The sequence below is a fragment of the Limanda limanda genome, chromosome 7 (assembly GCF_963576545.1).
Source record: "Limanda limanda chromosome 7, fLimLim1.1, whole genome shotgun sequence".
Lineage (NCBI taxonomy): Eukaryota > Metazoa > Chordata > Actinopteri > Pleuronectiformes > Pleuronectidae > Limanda > Limanda limanda.
The window spans coordinates 3,132,598-3,152,136 of record NC_083642.1 but is presented as its reverse complement, the minus strand read 5'-3'; the positions used below and the strand labels follow the sequence as shown (position 1 = coordinate 3,152,136).

Sequence of the window (19,539 nt, the reverse complement as noted above, 5' to 3'; positions counted from 1 at the left end):
ACGAAAGAAAACCATAAAGACAGACAGATGACCCATGATTAGTCTTTTATAATCTGTATTGTAAATACTTTGTTGTACACTGTGAACAATATGGTCACCACAAAGTTGGTTGCTGGTAGCTTCTTTATTGTGACCATACTGGGTAGATATGTCTGAACTCTGAACCCTTTGATAAACCATAAATGTATATTCTCGGCATGAACATTTGTCCATTAGTGTAATCAGTAAAGAGCTGAATGTGAATATTTTACAACCATTTAAAACAATGACTGTAACACTGGAAATCTAAAAACCAAAGTACAAGCTTCCTTAATTTACATCTCTTTTTTTTGCAATTTTTATAACAAAATGTTAAAAAATAATTCATGTTTGTTTAAAACATTTTTACAATCTTTGTACAAGTTGACGAAATAATGAAGAAAAGAAAATAAACACCAGGGGTAAAATACCATTGTTTAGGTTATGGCTGTTAAAAAAAAAAAGAAAAATATTTAAAAAAGACAAAAATATTGAAAAGATGGCTTTGGAGACATGCACTCTCAAACTAGCCTGTACAGTCTTGATAAGGAATTATCCCTCTGCCTAAAATAACATCAAGGGAAAGCCTTAAAAAAAAAAAAGGTAGAAAAGGGGAACATGTTTTTTTTAAGTATTCAATTAATAAATAACATACTATAAAAACATTATAAAAAAGACAATCGGTAAGAAGATGTGATGGAAATCTTTCAGTTTCCTCATGATTTCAAGACGATGACTTCCTCTACAACAGTAATCAGGTCCCATCATTGCATTTCCTTTGAATTAATAAAAGAAAGAAAAAAAATATCTACACCTTCCTCTCATTTTTTGATCACATTTTTGCTTTTCAAGCCTTATTATTGCCCCAGAAGTGAACTGTAAAAAAAACCTAATTCGTCTCACAATAACATTTCTCTGCTGTCACACTGAAGCCCAATAAAAAAAACATGGTTGAGTCCAAAAAAAAAAATAAGTAAATACTTGATGTAACAAGATTGATGTTTGTGATGCCAAGCATAATGTACATAACATCTCTTGATCAGGAACTCATTTGGGCAGTGGGGGCAGTGGTGGGGGTGGGTCTGAAGGCAGTGGGGGTGGTCTGGAGTTGTTCCCTCGGGAGCCACCGCTGTACCGATACTCCCCAAACTGGGATCTGTAGTCAAACATGGACGGCTGGGAGGGCTGGACCCCTTGTGCGCTCAGAAGAGAGTTCAGCATTTCAAAAGTGTCCTGGTACTCGTTGGACTGGGCTCCGCCGGCCGTGCCGTGCCCGTTAGTGTCCGTCTTGTCACCTTTGGTGTGGGGGTAGCTCCCTGGGAGGAGGGGCAGGCCCAGGGCAGGGAGAATGTCAGGGCCGTGCCCAGCGGAGGAAGACAGGGACGGGAGCTGGTAGGGATTCCTAGAGGACTTGCTGACTTTTGTGGTGGGGTGAGCGACTGCCGCGCCTTCCTGGGAGTGAGTCCTCTTGCGTGACGTGGAGGAGGATGAAGAGCTGGTTCTCGAGGAGTCGCTGGGGACTTTTTTGCTGTTACCTACTGCTCCGCCAGAGCTAGATGAATGTTTATGTGAAGAGGAAAGCGAGGCATTGCCAGAAGAGGAATGGTGGTGGTGGTGGTGATGATGGTGATGGTTAGACCGGTCCCTATGCTTTTCCCTGCTCTTTCCCTCCTCCCCCGAACTCCCCTTTTGTTTCTCAGGCACTCGTATTCTGACTTTGATGTCCTGATCCCGGGTGCCGCTGCCTCCTCCCCCTGCTACAGGGATCCGCATTTTCAGAGAGCCCCTTTCATGTCTCTCCTTCTCCAGGGGGATTTTCAGAATAATGGGCGAAGGACTGGACATGTCGGAGGAGGATGAGCTGGTCTGCTGCTGGTGATGATGCTTCTCTTTCCTCTGCTGCTGACCAATGAGAGCCTGGGCAGCATTAGCGTAGTCCCTCTTCACACTCGCCTCCATGTTCTCCAGCTTCCTCTTCTGGGCGGCCAGGACGTCAGCATTCTTGGCGCGGTACTCACTCAGCGACACCCTGGCCGGGGCATGGACCTCGTTGTTGGCCAGCTGCTGCTGTTCAGCTACAACAGCCTGACCTTTTCCACTCCAAGTCGCCGCACTGCCAGACGCGCCCTTTTCCCCCGTGGATGAAGACGATGAGGCCGATGGCGGAGCGGAGAGGCTCATCAAACCTGCAACAGTACTCTCGGATGAAGCCATGGAGATCATGCTCATCATGGTGTCCCTCTGGTCACCCTCTTCCTGGACTTTGGGCTTGGCTTTCGGTGTCTGACCTCCTGCCTGAACATTGAGGAAACAGATAGTTTTGGTTAAGTGAGGCAACTTAAAAAAGTTTTCATGATTCTCAAACCGAGACCTAAATCACGGGTCAAACGGACGCCGTTTCCTGACACGATTCCAGAAGACAGAACCGAGACACGTCTCTGTGCAGCTACCTGGTAGACGGTAAGCGCCTGGAATCATTCAATAGAAATTGTTTTCAAATTTTATTTAATTAACCACCAATTTAATTAAAGTCTGAATACATAAACTTCCTGGTGTTGAGTGCCGGCCAAATAAAAGTGAACGTAGGTCCTTAAACTTTTGGCAACCACGGGACCTGAGGCTTACATTTCTGTGTAAGTGAAGCTTTTTATGGCTTCACCCTTTTGCTGTTTCAAAGTGTCGGCACAGAGCTACTGTGGACCGTGCCGTGGGTGCGAAACCTAAAACATCTCTGCATCAATGCAAAAGGCACGAGCACTGCCACAGTGATTTAGTCCACAATACATTTTATAACCAGCCGCCACTGGTCTGAACTGAACCGTGGATTTGGAGAATGGTCACAGCCCTAATGGATGACTGGGTTGTGCTCTGCAGTTCATAAAGGATCAACGGGGAATAAAGCTTTACCTTCCAGTTGCGAATCCGTTTCAACCTGCTGGGCGTTTTCTCCAGAATCTGCAGGAACTCATGTGTGAGCTCTGAGGGAAGAAACACGCAACAGTTAAATTATAATAATCCTAAAACCTCATGAGATAATTCGCTTGGGGATGCATTACTTATCCTTCATAGACACATCATTCCTGCTTGTAATATGACGTCATTTATAGAACATACCATCCAGCAGTTCCAGGGTGACTGTGGGATCAACATACTCCCACCAGTGTTTGCCATCTGTGGACACGGGGATCTCCCAGTTGGACCATTTGCAAGCGAGGTGGATGCACACACAGGCCACGACTGGCGGACTGTACTGCAGGCAGAACGTGGTTAAGTGCAGACTACGTGGCAGGATACGTCCCAGGAAGGCAGCGAAAAAACAAAAAAGAAAGGGAGAGAGAGAGAAAGAACAGACATTCAGTATATTGAGTTTGAGGATTACACTAAAAAACATGGAAAGCCTGTGTTTTACAGTGAACTGTGACTATACCTGTTCGTAGCCATAAAGTAAGATGTTTGGGCCAGATCCTTACTCGCTGGAACAACAACAGATCAAACAAATACAATTAAAACCTGCAGTTTCAAAGAAGGGATGTGCCACTTTACAAATCGTGCTGAAATCTCTAAACAGAATTTCACAACTTAGGAATTGATTCTCACCTCTGACGAGCTGAGTGCACTTGACAACATGAGTATGTGGATGGTCAATGGTGATTTCAAAAGCTGTAATAAAAGGAGGACAAGGAGAAAGAGCTTAAGGACTAATATATGCACCAGGCGATAGAGCTAAACCCAATTTCCATGCCAATTTCCCCATTCAGATGTAATCATTAATCCCTGGAAATCAGAAAGTCGGTATCGTTACACCAAAGTAAGTTTTGCAAAGATTAATGTGGGATGTCCCTTTGCATAGTCTTCTCATAACATCCGGGACAACATCAGAAAAATCAGCTGTTGAATGTGAAAATCATTAATGACAAGTCTGTTGGGTTTTAAATGTATTTCTCGCCTCATATTCTGTCGCTTGACGGGAATTAAATCAAAGAGTTATTTTGAACAAGGCATGAGATCAGACAGTCTACAATGGACGTACTAAGAACCATTGATCTGATGATAATGCAGCACGTCATCACACAGACCTACAAAAAAAGGCTAAAAAACATGAAGAGGAAGATGTGAGCTTTAACCAAAACAAAAGGAAATGATGGGTTATGAACCGGTGGGTTACGTGAATGCCAATATGAAGCATGAAAATCACTTTCAAATAGCTTCTAACAGCATATAGAATTTCTGTGGACAAAAGTAAAACAAATGTTAGCACTATTTTACAATCACATGTTTCTGGAGGGAAATCAAGGGACCCAGTTCTTCCTTCCAAACTTACCCAAGGTCTGGAGTATTATGCTCTCAAGAATGACCAGGTCTTGGGCTTGTTGCAGGTAGGCCTGAGGTTGAGAGGACAGGCACGTTACTCACTGGGCGCCCTCTATCCATTGTCGAACAAGAGCAACTGCACATGCTTTGTGATTTTGGATACCATACATCTTATTGCATCCATAACAAAATGAAAGGTTGGGTGTGTAATACGGTCCAACATATATTAAACCTACCTTTCACGTGGAGCTGATTAAAGCGGTGCAGCCTGTACAGATGCTCTTGTTTTACAAATAACAGACATCACATTACCTGGATGACTGAAAACCAACAGACAGTGGGATGCATTTTGTCTTTCAAAGAATGTTTCATGCAAACCCCAACATCTGAAGTACCGACAGCTCATAATAAAACACCCGGTTTAAAAATGCAATGTGAAACGCACGGATAAAGAAGAGTTAAAATAGCTGTTGTTCTTTATCAAAGAGATTATGTCAGGAGAAGGGAGATGTGATGGGGGCGGGGCGGGGGGGGGGAGTCTCTTGGAACAATGATTACATTAACGGCCCACTGCTGTGAATAAAAAGATTAATGCCAATTTGTTGTTCAGTAGAACCAATAAACCAAAAAGAAGTCTCTTAATTTAAACACAGTATCTTTAAACCAATTTTACCAGGAATCCTCTATCAGGTAAACTCAGGAGGAGTCGAGGGAAAGTGCAGAAAACTTTCACTTACTTCGCTGCGTACGTCTGGTGACGGGTCCTGAGGGTTGAGGCATGCATGGGCCACTTTGATTACATGCTCCAGCTTCCGGGGCTGCTCCTCCACCTTGGCTGCGAGGAAGAGAGCTGCAGGAGAAATGACCTGGAGACACAAGAAACACACACAACACCATGAATGCTTGCTCACCGACAGCTGCATGTGGGACCTGAGGTGGAGACGACAAATCAATACTTACATTTCTGTGAAACCTGGTGAAGGACTGGACCATGTAGAATCGGTGCATGTACACAATGGCTGTGTTAATTGTAAGTTGGGACCTGACACATGGAGGTTAAGGACAACACCAACACTGTACCACACCTGATAGTTTAAAGGGCCTATAAGGTGTTTGCATGTGAAACAACACAAGTTTGGAGTTTAACATTAGCTTATATAACAACATGATAGTGTCCCAGCAGCTACTGAGCAGAGAAGTTGAAGCCCTGCTAGCTGCACAGCTCCTGAGGTGGACCGGAAGATGTTCCAAATAAACAACACAACACCGTTAGCCCAACACAAACAGTGTGTATTACACGTTCACTAAAAGACACAAGCGTCTCTACACACAACGCGGTGTACAACTCTGCACAATCTCCCCACAAACATTTACAGCTAGCAGCGATGCTAATGCTAACGTCCTGGAGGCCCGGGCCGACCGCACAGGCCTCCTCCGCGGCCCCGGCTCAGCCTGCTGCGCCGCCCGGGGGGGGGACAACCGCAGCCGGGGGACCGACACCACGCAGCGACCGCGGCTGGAAACGGACCCGAAACACAAACACCAACCGGGTTGGGGTTAGAACCGAGCCCGCGGAGCGAGCACCGGCGTTGCCCTCCGCCGCACCGGCATCATGAGGAGCTGCCCCTCGCTTAGCTTAGCATGCTAACCGCGGCTAGCGTGCTAACAGCGGCTAGTTGCCCCCGACAAAAGATACACATTGAGCCGCTGGCCCATGTCCTGGAGCAGGTTGGCCGCCTGTTGCCTGTAGGACAGCTCCTTGTCCGGGTCCAGGCCCGCCCGCCGGGAGGGGTTGTTGTCGATCTGCTGCCGGTTGTAGGACCATTTGTTGTTACAGGTTTCAGGGAGAGAACGAAACGAAGCCGCCATCACTGAGAAGGACGAGAGTTTAAAATTTCCCTGCGTCACAGGAACATACGTCACAGCGAGGGGGCGGGGCCCAGATCAAGGCTGCTCGACCTCGATAACATGCTTCTTTTTTTTTTGGAGGGCGGGGGGTGGGGGTGGGGGGCAGATAGAGAGAGAGATGGAGATATATATATATAGAGAGAGAGACAGAGAGAGAGAGAGAGAGAGAGAGAGAGAGAGAGAGAGAGAGAGAGAGAGAGAGAGAGAGAGAGAAAGAAAGAGAGATATAGAGATGGAGAGAGAGAGGGAAATATAGAGATGGAGAGAGACAGAGAGATAGAGAGAGAGAGAGAGAGAGAGAGAGAGAGAGAGAGAGAGAGAGAGAGAGAGAGAGGGAAATATAGAGATGGAGAGAGAGAGAGAGAGAGAGAGAGAGAGAGAGAGAGAGAGAGAGAGGGACATATAGAGATGGAGAGAGAGAGGGCGAGACAGAGAGAGAGAGGGAAATATAGAGATGGAGAGAGAGAGAGAGGGCGAGACAGAGAGAGAGGGAAATATAGAGATGGAGAGAGAGAGAGAGGGAATAGATGGAGAGACAGACACACGCACACACAGATAGAGATGGAGAGACATAGGGAGAGATAGAGATGGAGATAGAGGAAAATATAAGGATGGAGAGAGAGAGAGAGAGAAATATAGAGATGGAGAGAGAAACAGAGAGATAGAGAGAGAGAGAGAGGGAATAAGGGAGAGAGAGGGCAAGAAAGAGAGAGAGAGAGAGGGAAATATAGAGATGGAGAGAGAGAGGGAAATATAGAGATGGAGAGAGAGAGAGAGGGAAATATAGAGATGAAGAGACAGACACACACACACACACACAGATAGAGATGGAGAGACATAGGGAGACAGAGAGATAGAGATGGAGATAGAGGGAAATATAAGGATGGAGAGACAGAGTGATGTGGAGACTGAGAGAGACAGAAAGAGAGGGAGAGACAGAGAGAAAAAGATAGAATCACTTTTAAAAACACGACTTAGACAATCTGACATGACAACAAAATACAAATACTACTTGCAGAGGAGCCACGAGTCAGTGTCTGTTATCTGGAGAACATAATAATATGAATAAACCTACTTGTATATTTCATATCATTCTTATGTCCCGTCTTCATAAATCACACTTCACCTCCAGTCTTCACAACATGCAACACATAAATATTTGTTATACAACTTGCAGCCCCTCCATTGTATTGTATATTGTATGTATATTATATATTTAAATGTTCTTGTGTCATGTTTGTACTTCTCTTTTATGGAAGAAGCTAAAGAATATTTTCTAAATGTGTGGACAGTAATGTGTCTGTCTACCATCTGTCCATCAAAGCTGTGTCTCCACACCTTGAGGGACGTTCTCCAAATTAAACATTCAGATGGACTGATTAGATTCGAGGTCAAAGGTCAAAGGTCGCAGTGCATCATGTAAACTATACTGGTTGGTGGAGGTGTCTAAAGTGACCCGAGAATTACATAATTGCGGGTGTGTGATTGACCAAGGTTTAAATAATGGAATCTCAAAAGATTGTTTATCAAATGTGGAAACAATCAAAAAATCTATACCTGAGAGAATGAACCCTGATAATTCATAATCTATTTGTTCAATGTTAAAAGTAAATTGAGAATTTCTCAACAATACAAACATTCAGAGTAAAAATGAGAACCAAACGAAGCAGATATCAAAAAAATCAAAAACAATTTATTTTTAAATCACAAAATGTTAGAAAATGGACAGATAACTGAAGCGGTGTATGAATGGAACCCCAGAAAGAAAACAAGAACATCACCAGTTCATGGACAAACCAAAAGTACAATTGAATACAAACAAGCGAGTTGTATCATTTAAATTGAATTAAACTCTGATAAAAACACACATTTGCAAATATCGTAATTTTTCATTATTCAGCTTAACTTGTTTTTAGGTTTCACAGGCGTTAAATTTCAATAAATCCTATTTATGCAGCGGATTGTTTTAATTTTTCTCGTGTAGCTCGAGGCCGTGTTGGTAGAAGCATCTGCACAAAGCAAGGGATGATAGTTTCTATTCCTCTTCTTGATGAACTAGTAAACTCATCCATAGTTTCTGATCTGCTGGTCTTAACTGGACTGATCTCACAAACATCCTGATTTCATCTTTTTGCCGTCACTTCCTGCAGATGCTACAAAACTACACCATGAACTACACGAATTTTAGTTTTGGATCATAAAGTAACTGATTACCTGAGATTTGGAGAATATACTATTTTTTTTGTCATAGTTGTTAGATGGCTTGAAAAACAAACTTCTACATCACACAGGAACTCACACCCACGACTCCAACATGAAAAACATGAACATTGACCATAACTGACCACCAGGACACGATATGTTGCTCCGTTACGTAATGAATGTGAAAAAAAACGAAAACAATTCATAATATCCCACTGACTTGCTGCTCGTTAACATTTTCTGTTTGTTTCCCAAACCATTTAAATGATCTAACTCACCCAATAGCCTTTGTATTTAACTATACTTTTGATTTACAGGATTCCTATTAGTGACATGTGTCGTCTTCCGGAGTCTCTGTTGTTGTACAGCCATGAAAATGCTTCACAAAAAAGCCAACTCTGACACATTATTTACACTTTCCCAAATCGTTCACCGCGCTTCATTTTCTTAGCCTGTGGAAAAACAAAGAGGAGAAATATTTACATTAATTATTATACGTTTCTTTTTCATTCCCACAGTGTTTTGTAATAAAAATGTCAGCGAGTTAAATGAAAGATGAAGTTACCTCAGCTTCTTCTCCGCCGACTGTAGCTGCAGTCGCCGAGATCCCGAACCTCTCCTTCCGTTTCTTCAGCTTCTCGTCATCTTCCAACTAGAAAAACAAGCTGGTTTCAGTCCCATGTCAACTTTAGACTCAAGTCCCTTCATTTCCATGTATGGAACTATGGCATTTTTTAGGAGAAACTTTTAATTACTGCCAAAATGCAAATGAACTTGTCCTTGTAATTAACAGAAAATTACCAGATTATTTTTGGAAATAAGGATGAACAAATACACGAAAGTAGAAAGATTATGAATCTCAAAGTGTAGTTGCCCCATGAATCTCTGTGAGATCAACTATACAAGTTCATGTTCACCTTTTGTGAGATGGAGGAAACGTTCCCGCCAAATCTTTCCGCTCTCTTCTTCAGTTGGTCAGCGCTCACCTGTGTGAGACACAAGAACAATCCACTTAACATTGTGTCATTTAATGAAGGAATAAATAAATGTCTAAATACTTTTATGACAACACTTACAGGAGCTTTACTGATGGCGACGGCACCTGTTTGGGAGAAAGAGGAATGGATTTGTGGGAGTGAGAAACATCACATAAAATATGTAAAAGTTAAACAATGCAGCAGTGAGTGAGGTTAGTGACCTGGAGCTGGACTGGACTCCTCTGTGGACGAACCAAACCTGAAGAGAAGGAGCAGAACAATTTTCACCATCATAATTAGGGTAAAAATCAAGCCTATAATAACCCTAGATTTGAATTCAGGGCTTTGGTTATTGTTTCTATCAGTTATGACGACAGTGGATCCACTGATTTATGAACATAATCTTGCATGTGATGAGCAAGAAACATGAAGGTTGTGGAAGTCTTACCTCGCAGCACGTATGGCCTTCTTGCTTTCAGCGGTCGCAGGCATTTTGAAACGTTCAGCTCTCTTCTGTAGCCTCTGCTCAACAGAAGGTAACATTTTAAAATATGAACTGGTTCTGCTGACGAATGATTGCAACTAGTAAAACAGATCGTGAATATTTGAATCTATATAACATCTGTGGTTTCATGCTGGATTTTAGTTTGAGATCTATTTGAAGCAACACTGTGAAACTTTTGCTGAGCAGCAGTTTTTTACTCGAACTCCAGATTGGGTGCAAAGTTTGTCTTTCACGTCTGAAGAAGCAGCAGGAAACTGTCCTGGTCGGACTCATTCACAACAACTGGAACATTCAGGTCTGGGTTGAGCAGCTCTCTTATGCATGTTGTATTTATTGCGTTTTTATGTGTCTATGTTCATTGTTTGCACCAATAACCAGAGCAAATTCCTTGTATGTGTGAACGTACTTGGCAATAAAATACTTCTGATTCTGAGGAGGCAGAACATGACGTATAAAGTTTGCTGCAGAAATTGTGTTTTTGTTTACAGCCCGATGACCTTGGCCCTCATCACCGCAGGCTCTCGAATCTCGTCTTCTTTTCAAGTCGACGTCTTTGTCTACATTTAATACGTGTACGTCTTCTCTTCTTCATCCTAAGATATTTGAAATCTTCCAGTTTCACAACCATCCCGAGTTAGAAACGTCTTCAACAAATCCACATTTCCTGAACTTTTTAGTAGAAAAATATCCCTGCGCACATGTGAATCACACACAACCCTCAGGAAAGAGTTCCGTGCTTAACTGAAAACCGTGTTTCACTCTTCTCACAGGAGATCGTACTAGCTGCTCACCACACAGACATAGAACAAGATTAGAGGTTCTGAGTGAAGAGTGGAAATGAAAGAGGAAACATTCTCCTTGTTCCAAGTCAGTTAACCATCAAAACCATTTGGAAGCTGCTGTTTTAAAGTTGCACAGTGTTGCTCTAACCTCGACCTGTGACAATCTTTATATCAACATCTAAGACATCCAATCACATAAGTGTCATACATACTTCGCCGGAGGATGATGGAGGAACTATTTTCACCACCTTCTTTTCAGCAGGTCTGAAAGAAATCATGTAAAGAAGGGAAATAAGCAAAGACTGAAATTGGCAATTGAAAAACAAACATAAATATACAACTTACATAATAATAATGCAACAGTCTAAAAGTATATGTGAAAATAAAAATGAAAGCATATATTGTAAATTAAATACTTTATATAAAGTATATACTGATACAGAACCAGTGACTGACAGTCAATTAAATGACAGAGCCTAATAAAACGACAGCTGACAAATCTACATGAGTGATAACAAATAATAAATTATTTTTTTTGAATCTCAAATGGAAAATAATAATAATAATAATAATAATAATAAATAAAAATAATAAATAAATATGCTAAAATATATGAAAATATAACATTTTTAGGGCTGCAAAGCAGCACTGGGTGGGCCCGAGCACATCCATTTTGAAGCGTTGCATGCTTTTTGTCTGAAAAAACTAAAATAACCAGTTCTGAGAGAGAGAGAGACGTAACCTTTGCAAGACATAAAGTTTCCTTTGATCTAGGAAGACTGAAATCAAAGGATTCATGGTCCATGTATGTCCGCGTTACAGAACATCATGTTTTAATGGCGTGTAATCAAACTTTGATGCCACGCCACGGTCACACTGTGTGATTAAAAAAAAATCCGTCAGTCAGTTTTTATCTCCATCTTGTCGTGATGACACTCATCTCAATTTGACGTTGATCCGATGAAAACCCTGGTACAAGTGTATCAAAGAAAAAATGTGGAATATGGCCAAAATGGCCACTAAATGCAATATAGCAGGCTTCCTGTTGTGTTTTTCCAATTGCACCCAGAGACTTTTTTGTTTGTCTGGTCATGATACACCTGTATATCGATTTTTGTGAAGATAGGTCAATGGGAACACCTTCCGGGGGTCTCGGGCTGTCTCGGGGGGCACCGTTGAGCCATTTTGCGACGCCCATTGAAAATTCCTTCAGAATACGTAAATTTTCACCACTTTCTAACTTTCTGCAAATTTTGGTAAGAAGTTGAGCATGTTAAAGCCCTCAAAAAGCCAATTCATTTGCCTGAATAATAATAATAATAATAATAATAATAATAATAATAATAATAATAATAATAATCCTTACAATTTCAATAGGGTCTCACCAGACACCTTTGATGTCTGTGCTCGGGCCCTAATGATAAGAGGGGCTAATTGCCAAGTGGAAATATTTTTGTTTGTTTGTTAAGAAGTAAAATAAAACTCACGTCTCGCAATCAACAGATTCGGCGTCCTTGTCGACGCTCACATCGTTGGCAGGCTCAGCTTTAGTGAACTCCTAAAAAAATAAAACAGAAACTTTAACCACGAGGTTCAAAAGCAGTCTGTGAGGCAGGAGAGAGCACACAACTTAGAGCAAACAATCCCGTTACCTCCGTGTCCTCTGCCAGCACTTCATCTACGTCTACGTCGTCCTCTGTTGTTTGTCATATGAGATTCAGGAAATCCAAAAAGAAAGATGGAGCAGATGATGAGATCAGTGGTGTTATCACATGAAGGATGGCAGAAAAATATGCTTTAACCACGTATGAGTAACAATGTGCAGCGGAAGCGTCCTCACCATGTTCCTCCAGGAAGGCTTGAAGTCGGGCGATGAGCTCCCCTTTGTTCCCCTTGGTGTCCAGACCTCGGGCCTCACACTCCAACCTCAGCTCAGCCAGCTGCAAGAGAACCAGGAAGAACACTTTCAATCAACCGAGCAGCAACGAGCAGGTTCTCCTTCCTGCCAACACTTTGTTTAAAACTGTTTCTTCGGTACAAGGAGGTCTGATGAAAACCTGCTCGTAGTGTACCCTGCAGATTGAACTACATCCTCGGAATATCCTCCACAAACGACCCAGCCAGCTCTTTGATTTATCTCAACTTTAGCACACAGCTTTTCGAAATATTTTACTGTAAACAAGTACTAGAAATTCTTGCTAAATAGATTCTTAACATCCATGGAAATCAACGACTAAATTCTCACGTGTTGGTAAATGAAAATGTTTGGAAGTTAACATCATGTCGCCTACTTTTCTTTGCTAACCATAAATCACAGGCAACTAGTAACTGGATATGGACATTAAATATAGATGTGATTATAATATAATAAATATATTTTTCTACAGTAGGGACGTCAGCAGCCCTGCAGACTGTGATTGGTCAGAGTGTGAAGTTACATCCGGACTGAAGTGATGTCACCAGGTTGCTCATCACAGCCACTGGTCTTTAGAGGCTAAGGTTGCGAGTTCAAAACCCCAAGTTGAAGCTCAATAACACTTCTGACGTCTATTTAGGCAAAATGCGTCATTAAACCCTCATTTCCTCTTCCTCTTCATTCCCCTCTTCCTCCTCCTCCCATCAGGCCCCTTGTTGCTTCTTTACAGGAAGTCTTTTCCTCTTTAGCTGCTGCAGCACGTGTGTCTGATCAACAAAGTTTTGTCAAATGAGGTCAAATAATCACCGGAAGCGTACGTTGAAATTGAGGGAAGTGGCGGGAAGCCTTGCCACAAACAGGAAATACAAATAAAGTTTGACTGAATCCTCACAGGATGTGTTTATCCTCGTGAGCAACCCGCTTCCTGGGCGCTAAGTCGCTTTGAACCCAGCTAGCTGTTAGCTCCGCGGCTGAATGAACAACGTGAACATCCGCCGGCTGCTACGCGTCATCACACGTCACGCTGCTCATGTAGCGCAACGTCGCCTTTGTGCTGAACCGCGAACAACGTCCACGACGCGTTCCCCGGGGGCTCACGCAACCGCGCGACGGGATTTAACGCAAATTCGAGTCGGTACGAACCTTCAGCTTCTGCAGCTCGCTCACTTCGGCCATCTTTCTTTGTTGTGGTGTCACTTCCTCCAATCAAAGAGCAGCCTTGAGAGCGCCGGCCGCTGCCCACAGCGCCGCCCGCAGGTCAGAAGGACACACTGCAGGCCCGTTAACATTTTCTTTTGCGACCTCAAAAGTTATTTCCGTTACAACATGTCGGCAGATACGGATCACTGATACGTTTTAAGTTTAAATATAAATTCTATAAAATCTATATACATTTATAAAGCACATCGCATACGCAGAAGTAGATTCAATGTGCTCTGCAGGGACGTAGAGACAAAAGGAAAAGAACGTGACGTTAACATCTTAATGACTTTGTTTAAAAGATTAAAATTAAGTTGAAAAAAAATAGAATAGAGCAGATCGAATTGTGTCTATTTTTCTCTCTCTCTCTCTCTCCCACTCTCTCTCGCTCTCTAGTCTGTCTGTCTATCAGTATCTATCTCTCTTTCTATCTATCTATCTATCTATCTATCTATCTATCTGTCTGTCTGTCTGTCTGTCTGTCTGTCTGTCTGTCTGTCTGTCTGTCTGTCTGTCTGTCTGTCTGTCTGTCTGTCTGTCTGTCTGTCTGTCTGTCTGTCTGTCTGTCTGTCTGTCTGTCTGTCTGTCTGTCTGTCTGTCTGTCTGTCTGTCTGTCTGTCTATCTATCTATCCATCTAGCTATGTATTGCACATGATGGAAATTGAACAAAAGCAAACTTGCCTTTAGATGTACAAATAAAAGTCTTAAATTGGGTTATTCCTGTTTGTGGGAGTAACTTCCTCTCCAGTAGAAAGTGAAGAGGAACAACAGGACGCGGCCTCCCTGAGGCTTCAGAGCCTCGGAGGTGTTTCCATCTTCTGTTCAGCCTGAATGATCCAACTTCTCTAACATGGAAAAGACCTGCTAATTAGCCAGAGCAGGTCGGCTGTGGGACAAGAGGTCATGAGGTGTATAGAGGTCACAGAGGTCAACTTATTTCCATGGGAACTCTTTGATGTATCATGCTACACATTTAAATTTTTTTTTACTTTATACCCTGACCTATATTTTCTACTTAGTAATAATAACAATATCTTTGCAGCAGGTGACTGTGGCTCAGGGGTCGATTGGGTCGTCAACTAAACATATGGTCGGCAGTTCAATCCCCATCTCCCTAGTTATGATGAAAGTACATTTTAATCTTTGATTTAACGGAACCTACTGTCTGAGAAAGTTCCAGAGCCAAGTTCTACTCATTGGGATTTTCTTGGTCTGTTTTTATTTCTATTCTTGGCTTAAGCGACTGTATTGACAAAACTACTCATACTAATTGATTGATTGAATATTTATTTAAGCCTCGGAAGACACATTGAGGGATAAGACCCTCATTTTCAATGGTGCCGAGGGTACAATAAAAAAGTTGATACATTAAAAGTTAATACATTGAATAAATAGGAATGAAATAAATATGCATATATATATATATATACAGTAATACAAGGTATAAAACAATTCGTCAATAAAATACTATGGCAAAGTCAACTAGCAGTTACAGTCATTGCAGGAGAAGTCAGCTGTACATGAGACCAGACTCGAAAACTCTGTCAATGAAACAAATGAGCGCAACTTTAAAGATTTTTGGACCTCATTCCAGATGTAGGGTGCTTTATAATAGAAAGCTGTCTTCCCCAAGTTGGTCTTAACACGAGGTACATACAATGAAAGCCAGCTCTGGGAGCGAGTATTGTGGGTATTAGAATTCCAGCTGATGAGAGAGGAGAGATATACTGGCAGTAGCCCAATGATTGTTTTGTAAATATAAATCTTCCAATGACCATCCCTTTTTTCAGACAGGGCTGGCCAGCCAACCTTGTTATAGAGAGTACAGTGGTGTGTGCCATAGCGGTCTCCTGTGATAAAACACAGAGCAGAATGGTATACAGCATCCAGAGATTTCAGTGGGCTGTGGGATGTATTTCCATAAATTACATCACCGTAATCTAAAACTGATATAAAAACAGACTCAATAATGCGTTTTCTGGCTTGGAAAGTGAAACAGAACCTATTTCTATAGAGAAAGCTCAATTTTGTTCTTAGCTTTTTTACGAGTTGACTCACATGTGGTTTAAAATCGAGCTTCTCATCAACCCAAGTTTTAAACTGTTAAAATCAGTGCTTCTAGCTTTAGTAAAAAGAATCCATTTGGTTTTGGCACAATTCAGGACTAGCTTCAAGTCACTTAATTGCTTCTCTAGCAATTAAGTGACTTGAAGCTAATACTGATACCTTTACTAATACTACTAATACTAATACTAGTACTAGAAGTAATCATAATAAAGTTTCTTTGTCAGGCACTGTTCAAAACAAAGTTTCTTTACAAGTTAAAAAAAAAAAAAATTGAAGAGAAGCAATAGGAAACAGTTGAAAGCAATTTGAAGAGCACACAGCAATAGATCACTGATACAGAAATAAATAAATAAAATGTAACAGATGTGAAAACATAGAAACCCCCTGGATAAAATGATTAAAATAGACGGAAAGATCAGAGACAGTATTTAAGATTCTGATCCTGTTGAAATAAGGACTGATAGAGGACTGATATCTATAATTGTGTGAACTTTGGTGCCTCTACATTTAATTTACGAGTTTCACATGTGAACACACCGTGTGAGGTCATACTGTAAATTTTAAGACTCTGCAGCTTGTCCAAAATGCTGCAGCACGTGTCCTGACGAGAACCAAGAAAAGAGAGCACATTTCTCCAGTATTAGCATCGCTACACTGGCTTCCGGTTAAATCTAGAATAGAATTTAAAATTCTCCTCCTCACCTTCAAGGCCCTTAATAATATGGGTGTAGGCGTATTGCTACCCGGCAACTGAAAGGAGAAAGTGACTGTTGAACTCTTTAATGTCCACTACGGGGTGAAGACGGACTACTTCCTCTCGTGCACATATAAAGTGTCAATACAAAATATGTCTTGTTTTGTTGAAGTTTTTTTTGCTGGCGTTAATATGGCTCTTATGACTATGTTGCATTGAAATTATTATAAAACCATCCTGCCTTATAGTTAGGGGCCGGAAATGTAAGAGCCACCATGCAGCCTGTGTGTGTCGATAAGTATAAATGTTGGTTTGATATGTTCTTAAACTATCCAGGTTTGTAGTTTTATTTTTATACAGTTAAAATATATTTTGTATAGGGTGTCTGCTGTATTTAATTATATTCTGTTGTGGGCGCTGTTTGCGGCTTGTTGTTTGCGACACTTGATGCCGTAATGCAGTTCAGTGCACATGCAGGTTGTTGCTAATGAGCACATGAACATCGTGGTGGGTGCGAAGTCTAAGGAGTGGATCGAAATAAGTTTTAGATCGTGATATCGTGACAGGTTGAAATAATAATGGTATTGTGGAACAAACTGAAACGGCCACTACAGACTGGATTCATTCTTTATTTAAAGTTTCAGCTTCTTCACTCATGACATTTGTATTGCTTTTTACATATATAAGAGATTTCACTGTATATGTATAAGAAGCACATGTGATGAGAGCTGCAGAACAAACCCTCAGAGGGACTCGATCAGGACACTCTCCAATGGAACTGCTAGTTCAGATCAGGAAACTCCAAAAGAACAGAAACCTACGCAGCAGCAGATCAATATGCCCGTTCACTAAATATGTAAATATAATGAGGACGAGTGGATTCACACTTTACAGAGATGAGCCGGAATAAAAACAAACCAGGTTCCACATTTACAATGTGACCAAACATCCCATAACACTGATGCTATGTGAATCCAACCAGAGTGAAGTTGACCTGTTGGACATGTTGACGCTCTGAGGTTATTGATCATTTCATCAGAAAAGTCTGTTCAGTGACTCTTGTTCAGTGAGTTCATGGACACACACTCAGTTGGTTTCACCTCCGTCTCACATGTGGAAAAGAAAAGAACAAATAATCATCTCATTGATGAGGATCAGGATCAACACAGGTTCTAAAACATCACACAACCTGATTTCTACTTTGATTTAGAAAACAACAGCAACATTAGTTCTTTCAAACACATTCATGTCAGTTTAATTATAGATTTCTGTCTTTACAAAGTGAGAACTAAACATGTGTTATAAAGGAAGGTCAGTGTTTGATTGACAGCTGATCTCTGTGCGGAGCAGAAACATCAACACCACGAACTTTGATCAACAAACATGGAGACAAAAGAAGGTAAAGATATACACACAGAATCTAAATCACTGCTTTTAATGACTCAAGTCTATTTGAGGTTACAGAACTCAGCTCTGGATCCATAACAAACCCTAACTCCAGCATAGAGAGGCTGAGTGAATGTGGTCTGGACTCTGTGGAGGAGAGTCATGGTGTCAGAGATGCTGTAATAGGACAGAACACCTGCACTGTGATCCAGGTACACTCCTACTCTGGAGGACGGACGACCTGACACTGGAGTCTTGATGCTGTTGTAATAAAAGTCATAACTCTTTCCACCACAATATAATCACCAAGATTTATCATTGAATCCAAATTCACATCGACGTGAGTATCCTTCTCTTCTGATATTCTTGTATGCGACTGCTATATCAAATCATCGTTGTCTTCATCTCCCAGTAACAGCGTCCAGTCAGACTCTCTCTACTCAGGACCTGACAATGAGCAGTGAATCTGTCACCGTGATTAGAATAAGACTGATCTTCACTCATTCCTGTTACTTTTCTGTTTCCCTTAGATAATGACAGATATTTGTTTACTGTGTTTGGATCCAGTGTGATTTTCTGTGAATATTTTAAGAAGTCAGCTCTGGTCTCTGGTTGTGGAAGTAGAACACTCAGAATGTCCTGTAGTCGACCTCTGACCTGTGACACAGCTGCTGTCACGTCCTCAAAGTTCCTCAGAGGACGGATCCTGATGCTGGATGAGTGTGTAGATCCACTGAGTGGTGACAGTGAGGGGTAGTTGTATAGAAACTGGTGCTGATCCTCTGTGTCTGAGAGCTGCTTCAGTTCATGGTCTTTCCTCTTCAGCTCAGTGATTTCCTGATCCAGTCTCTCCTGAAGCTCTCTGACTCGACTCACTTCAGTTTCCTGCTGGGATCTGATCTGCTGCTTCACATCAAAGCTTCTTTTCTCCAGCAGATGGATCAGCTCAGTGAAGATCTCCTCACTGTCCTCCACTGCTTTATCAGCAGAGCCATTAACGGCCTCCTCCTCCTGTTGAAGCAGCTTCACGTCTTTCTCTGTGTCCTGGACTCTCTGCTGGATTGTTTGTCTCCTCAGCCCGAGCTCTCTCTGCCTCTCAGTCCTTTCTGCTGCAGCTGACACTGTGCGGCAGAACATCTTCATCAACTCGTCGTGACGCGAGCAGATGTTCTCCTGGAGCTTCTCTGAGGGCTCCACCAGCTTCTGTTTCTTAAATGGAGGTGGTTTATGAAAGTTTATTAGATAGTTTGTTAGCTCTCGGTGGGTTGGACTCAAAATAATTCAAGAAAAGATCCACAAATAGATATTTGGAGCGGAGGCTGCTGATTGGCTCAGTTGAGCAGGTGAGGAGGCAATCAAGGGTCTTATTTAAGAGGTGCTTCTTCCCGGTGCCTGGAACAAAGACATTGAAACATTAAAGATGAAAAATCCTCTTGATTTTATTCTATGGAAAACACTGATGTGTGTGTGTGTGTGTGTACATGTTGAGTCATCTCATGGCGACACGTATCTGTAGAGTTCTGTCGGAGCAGTAGGTCTGATATCCGTCCTCCTGTTGTTTCGTCTTGTAGAG

The 19,539-nt window shown here is 41.9% G+C and overlaps 2 protein-coding genes across 3 annotated transcripts; both read right to left on the bottom strand.

Annotated features, from left to right (window-relative positions):
- Positions 1-28: 28 nt before the first annotated feature.
- ccnt1 (cyclin T1) lies at positions 29-6,202 on the bottom strand. Of its 2 annotated transcripts, XM_061075112.1 has the most exons (9): positions 6,026-6,202; positions 5,290-5,371; positions 5,067-5,195; positions 4,340-4,400; positions 3,617-3,678; positions 3,446-3,501; positions 3,133-3,296; positions 2,926-2,996; positions 29-2,313 (listed from the first exon to the last, which is right to left on the bottom strand). In XM_061075112.1, the coding sequence occupies exons 1-9, from the start codon at positions 6,196-6,198 to the stop codon at positions 1,066-1,068; spliced, it is 2,046 nt and encodes a 681-aa protein (XP_060931095.1). In that variant the 5' UTR covers positions 6,199-6,202; the 3' UTR covers positions 29-1,065. The 2 variants fall into 2 exon arrangements, with proteins under 2 accessions (XP_060931095.1, XP_060931096.1); XM_061075113.1 differs by lacking the exons at positions 4,340-4,400; positions 5,290-5,371; positions 6,026-6,202 and having other exon boundaries at positions 5,067-5,175.
- Positions 6,203-7,910: 1,708 nt separating this feature from the next.
- sarnp (SAP domain containing ribonucleoprotein) lies at positions 7,911-13,809 on the bottom strand. The gene is made up of 11 exons (XM_061074369.1): positions 13,762-13,809; positions 12,544-12,643; positions 12,356-12,399; positions 12,191-12,261; positions 10,916-10,967; positions 9,865-9,938; positions 9,638-9,675; positions 9,516-9,541; positions 9,357-9,425; positions 9,005-9,091; positions 7,911-8,891 (listed from the first exon to the last, which is right to left on the bottom strand). Exons 1-11 carry the CDS (start codon positions 13,792-13,794, stop codon positions 8,850-8,852), a joined length of 636 nt encoding a protein of 211 aa, XP_060930352.1. The 5' UTR covers positions 13,795-13,809; the 3' UTR covers positions 7,911-8,849.
- Positions 13,810-19,539: the final 5,730 nt, after the last annotated feature.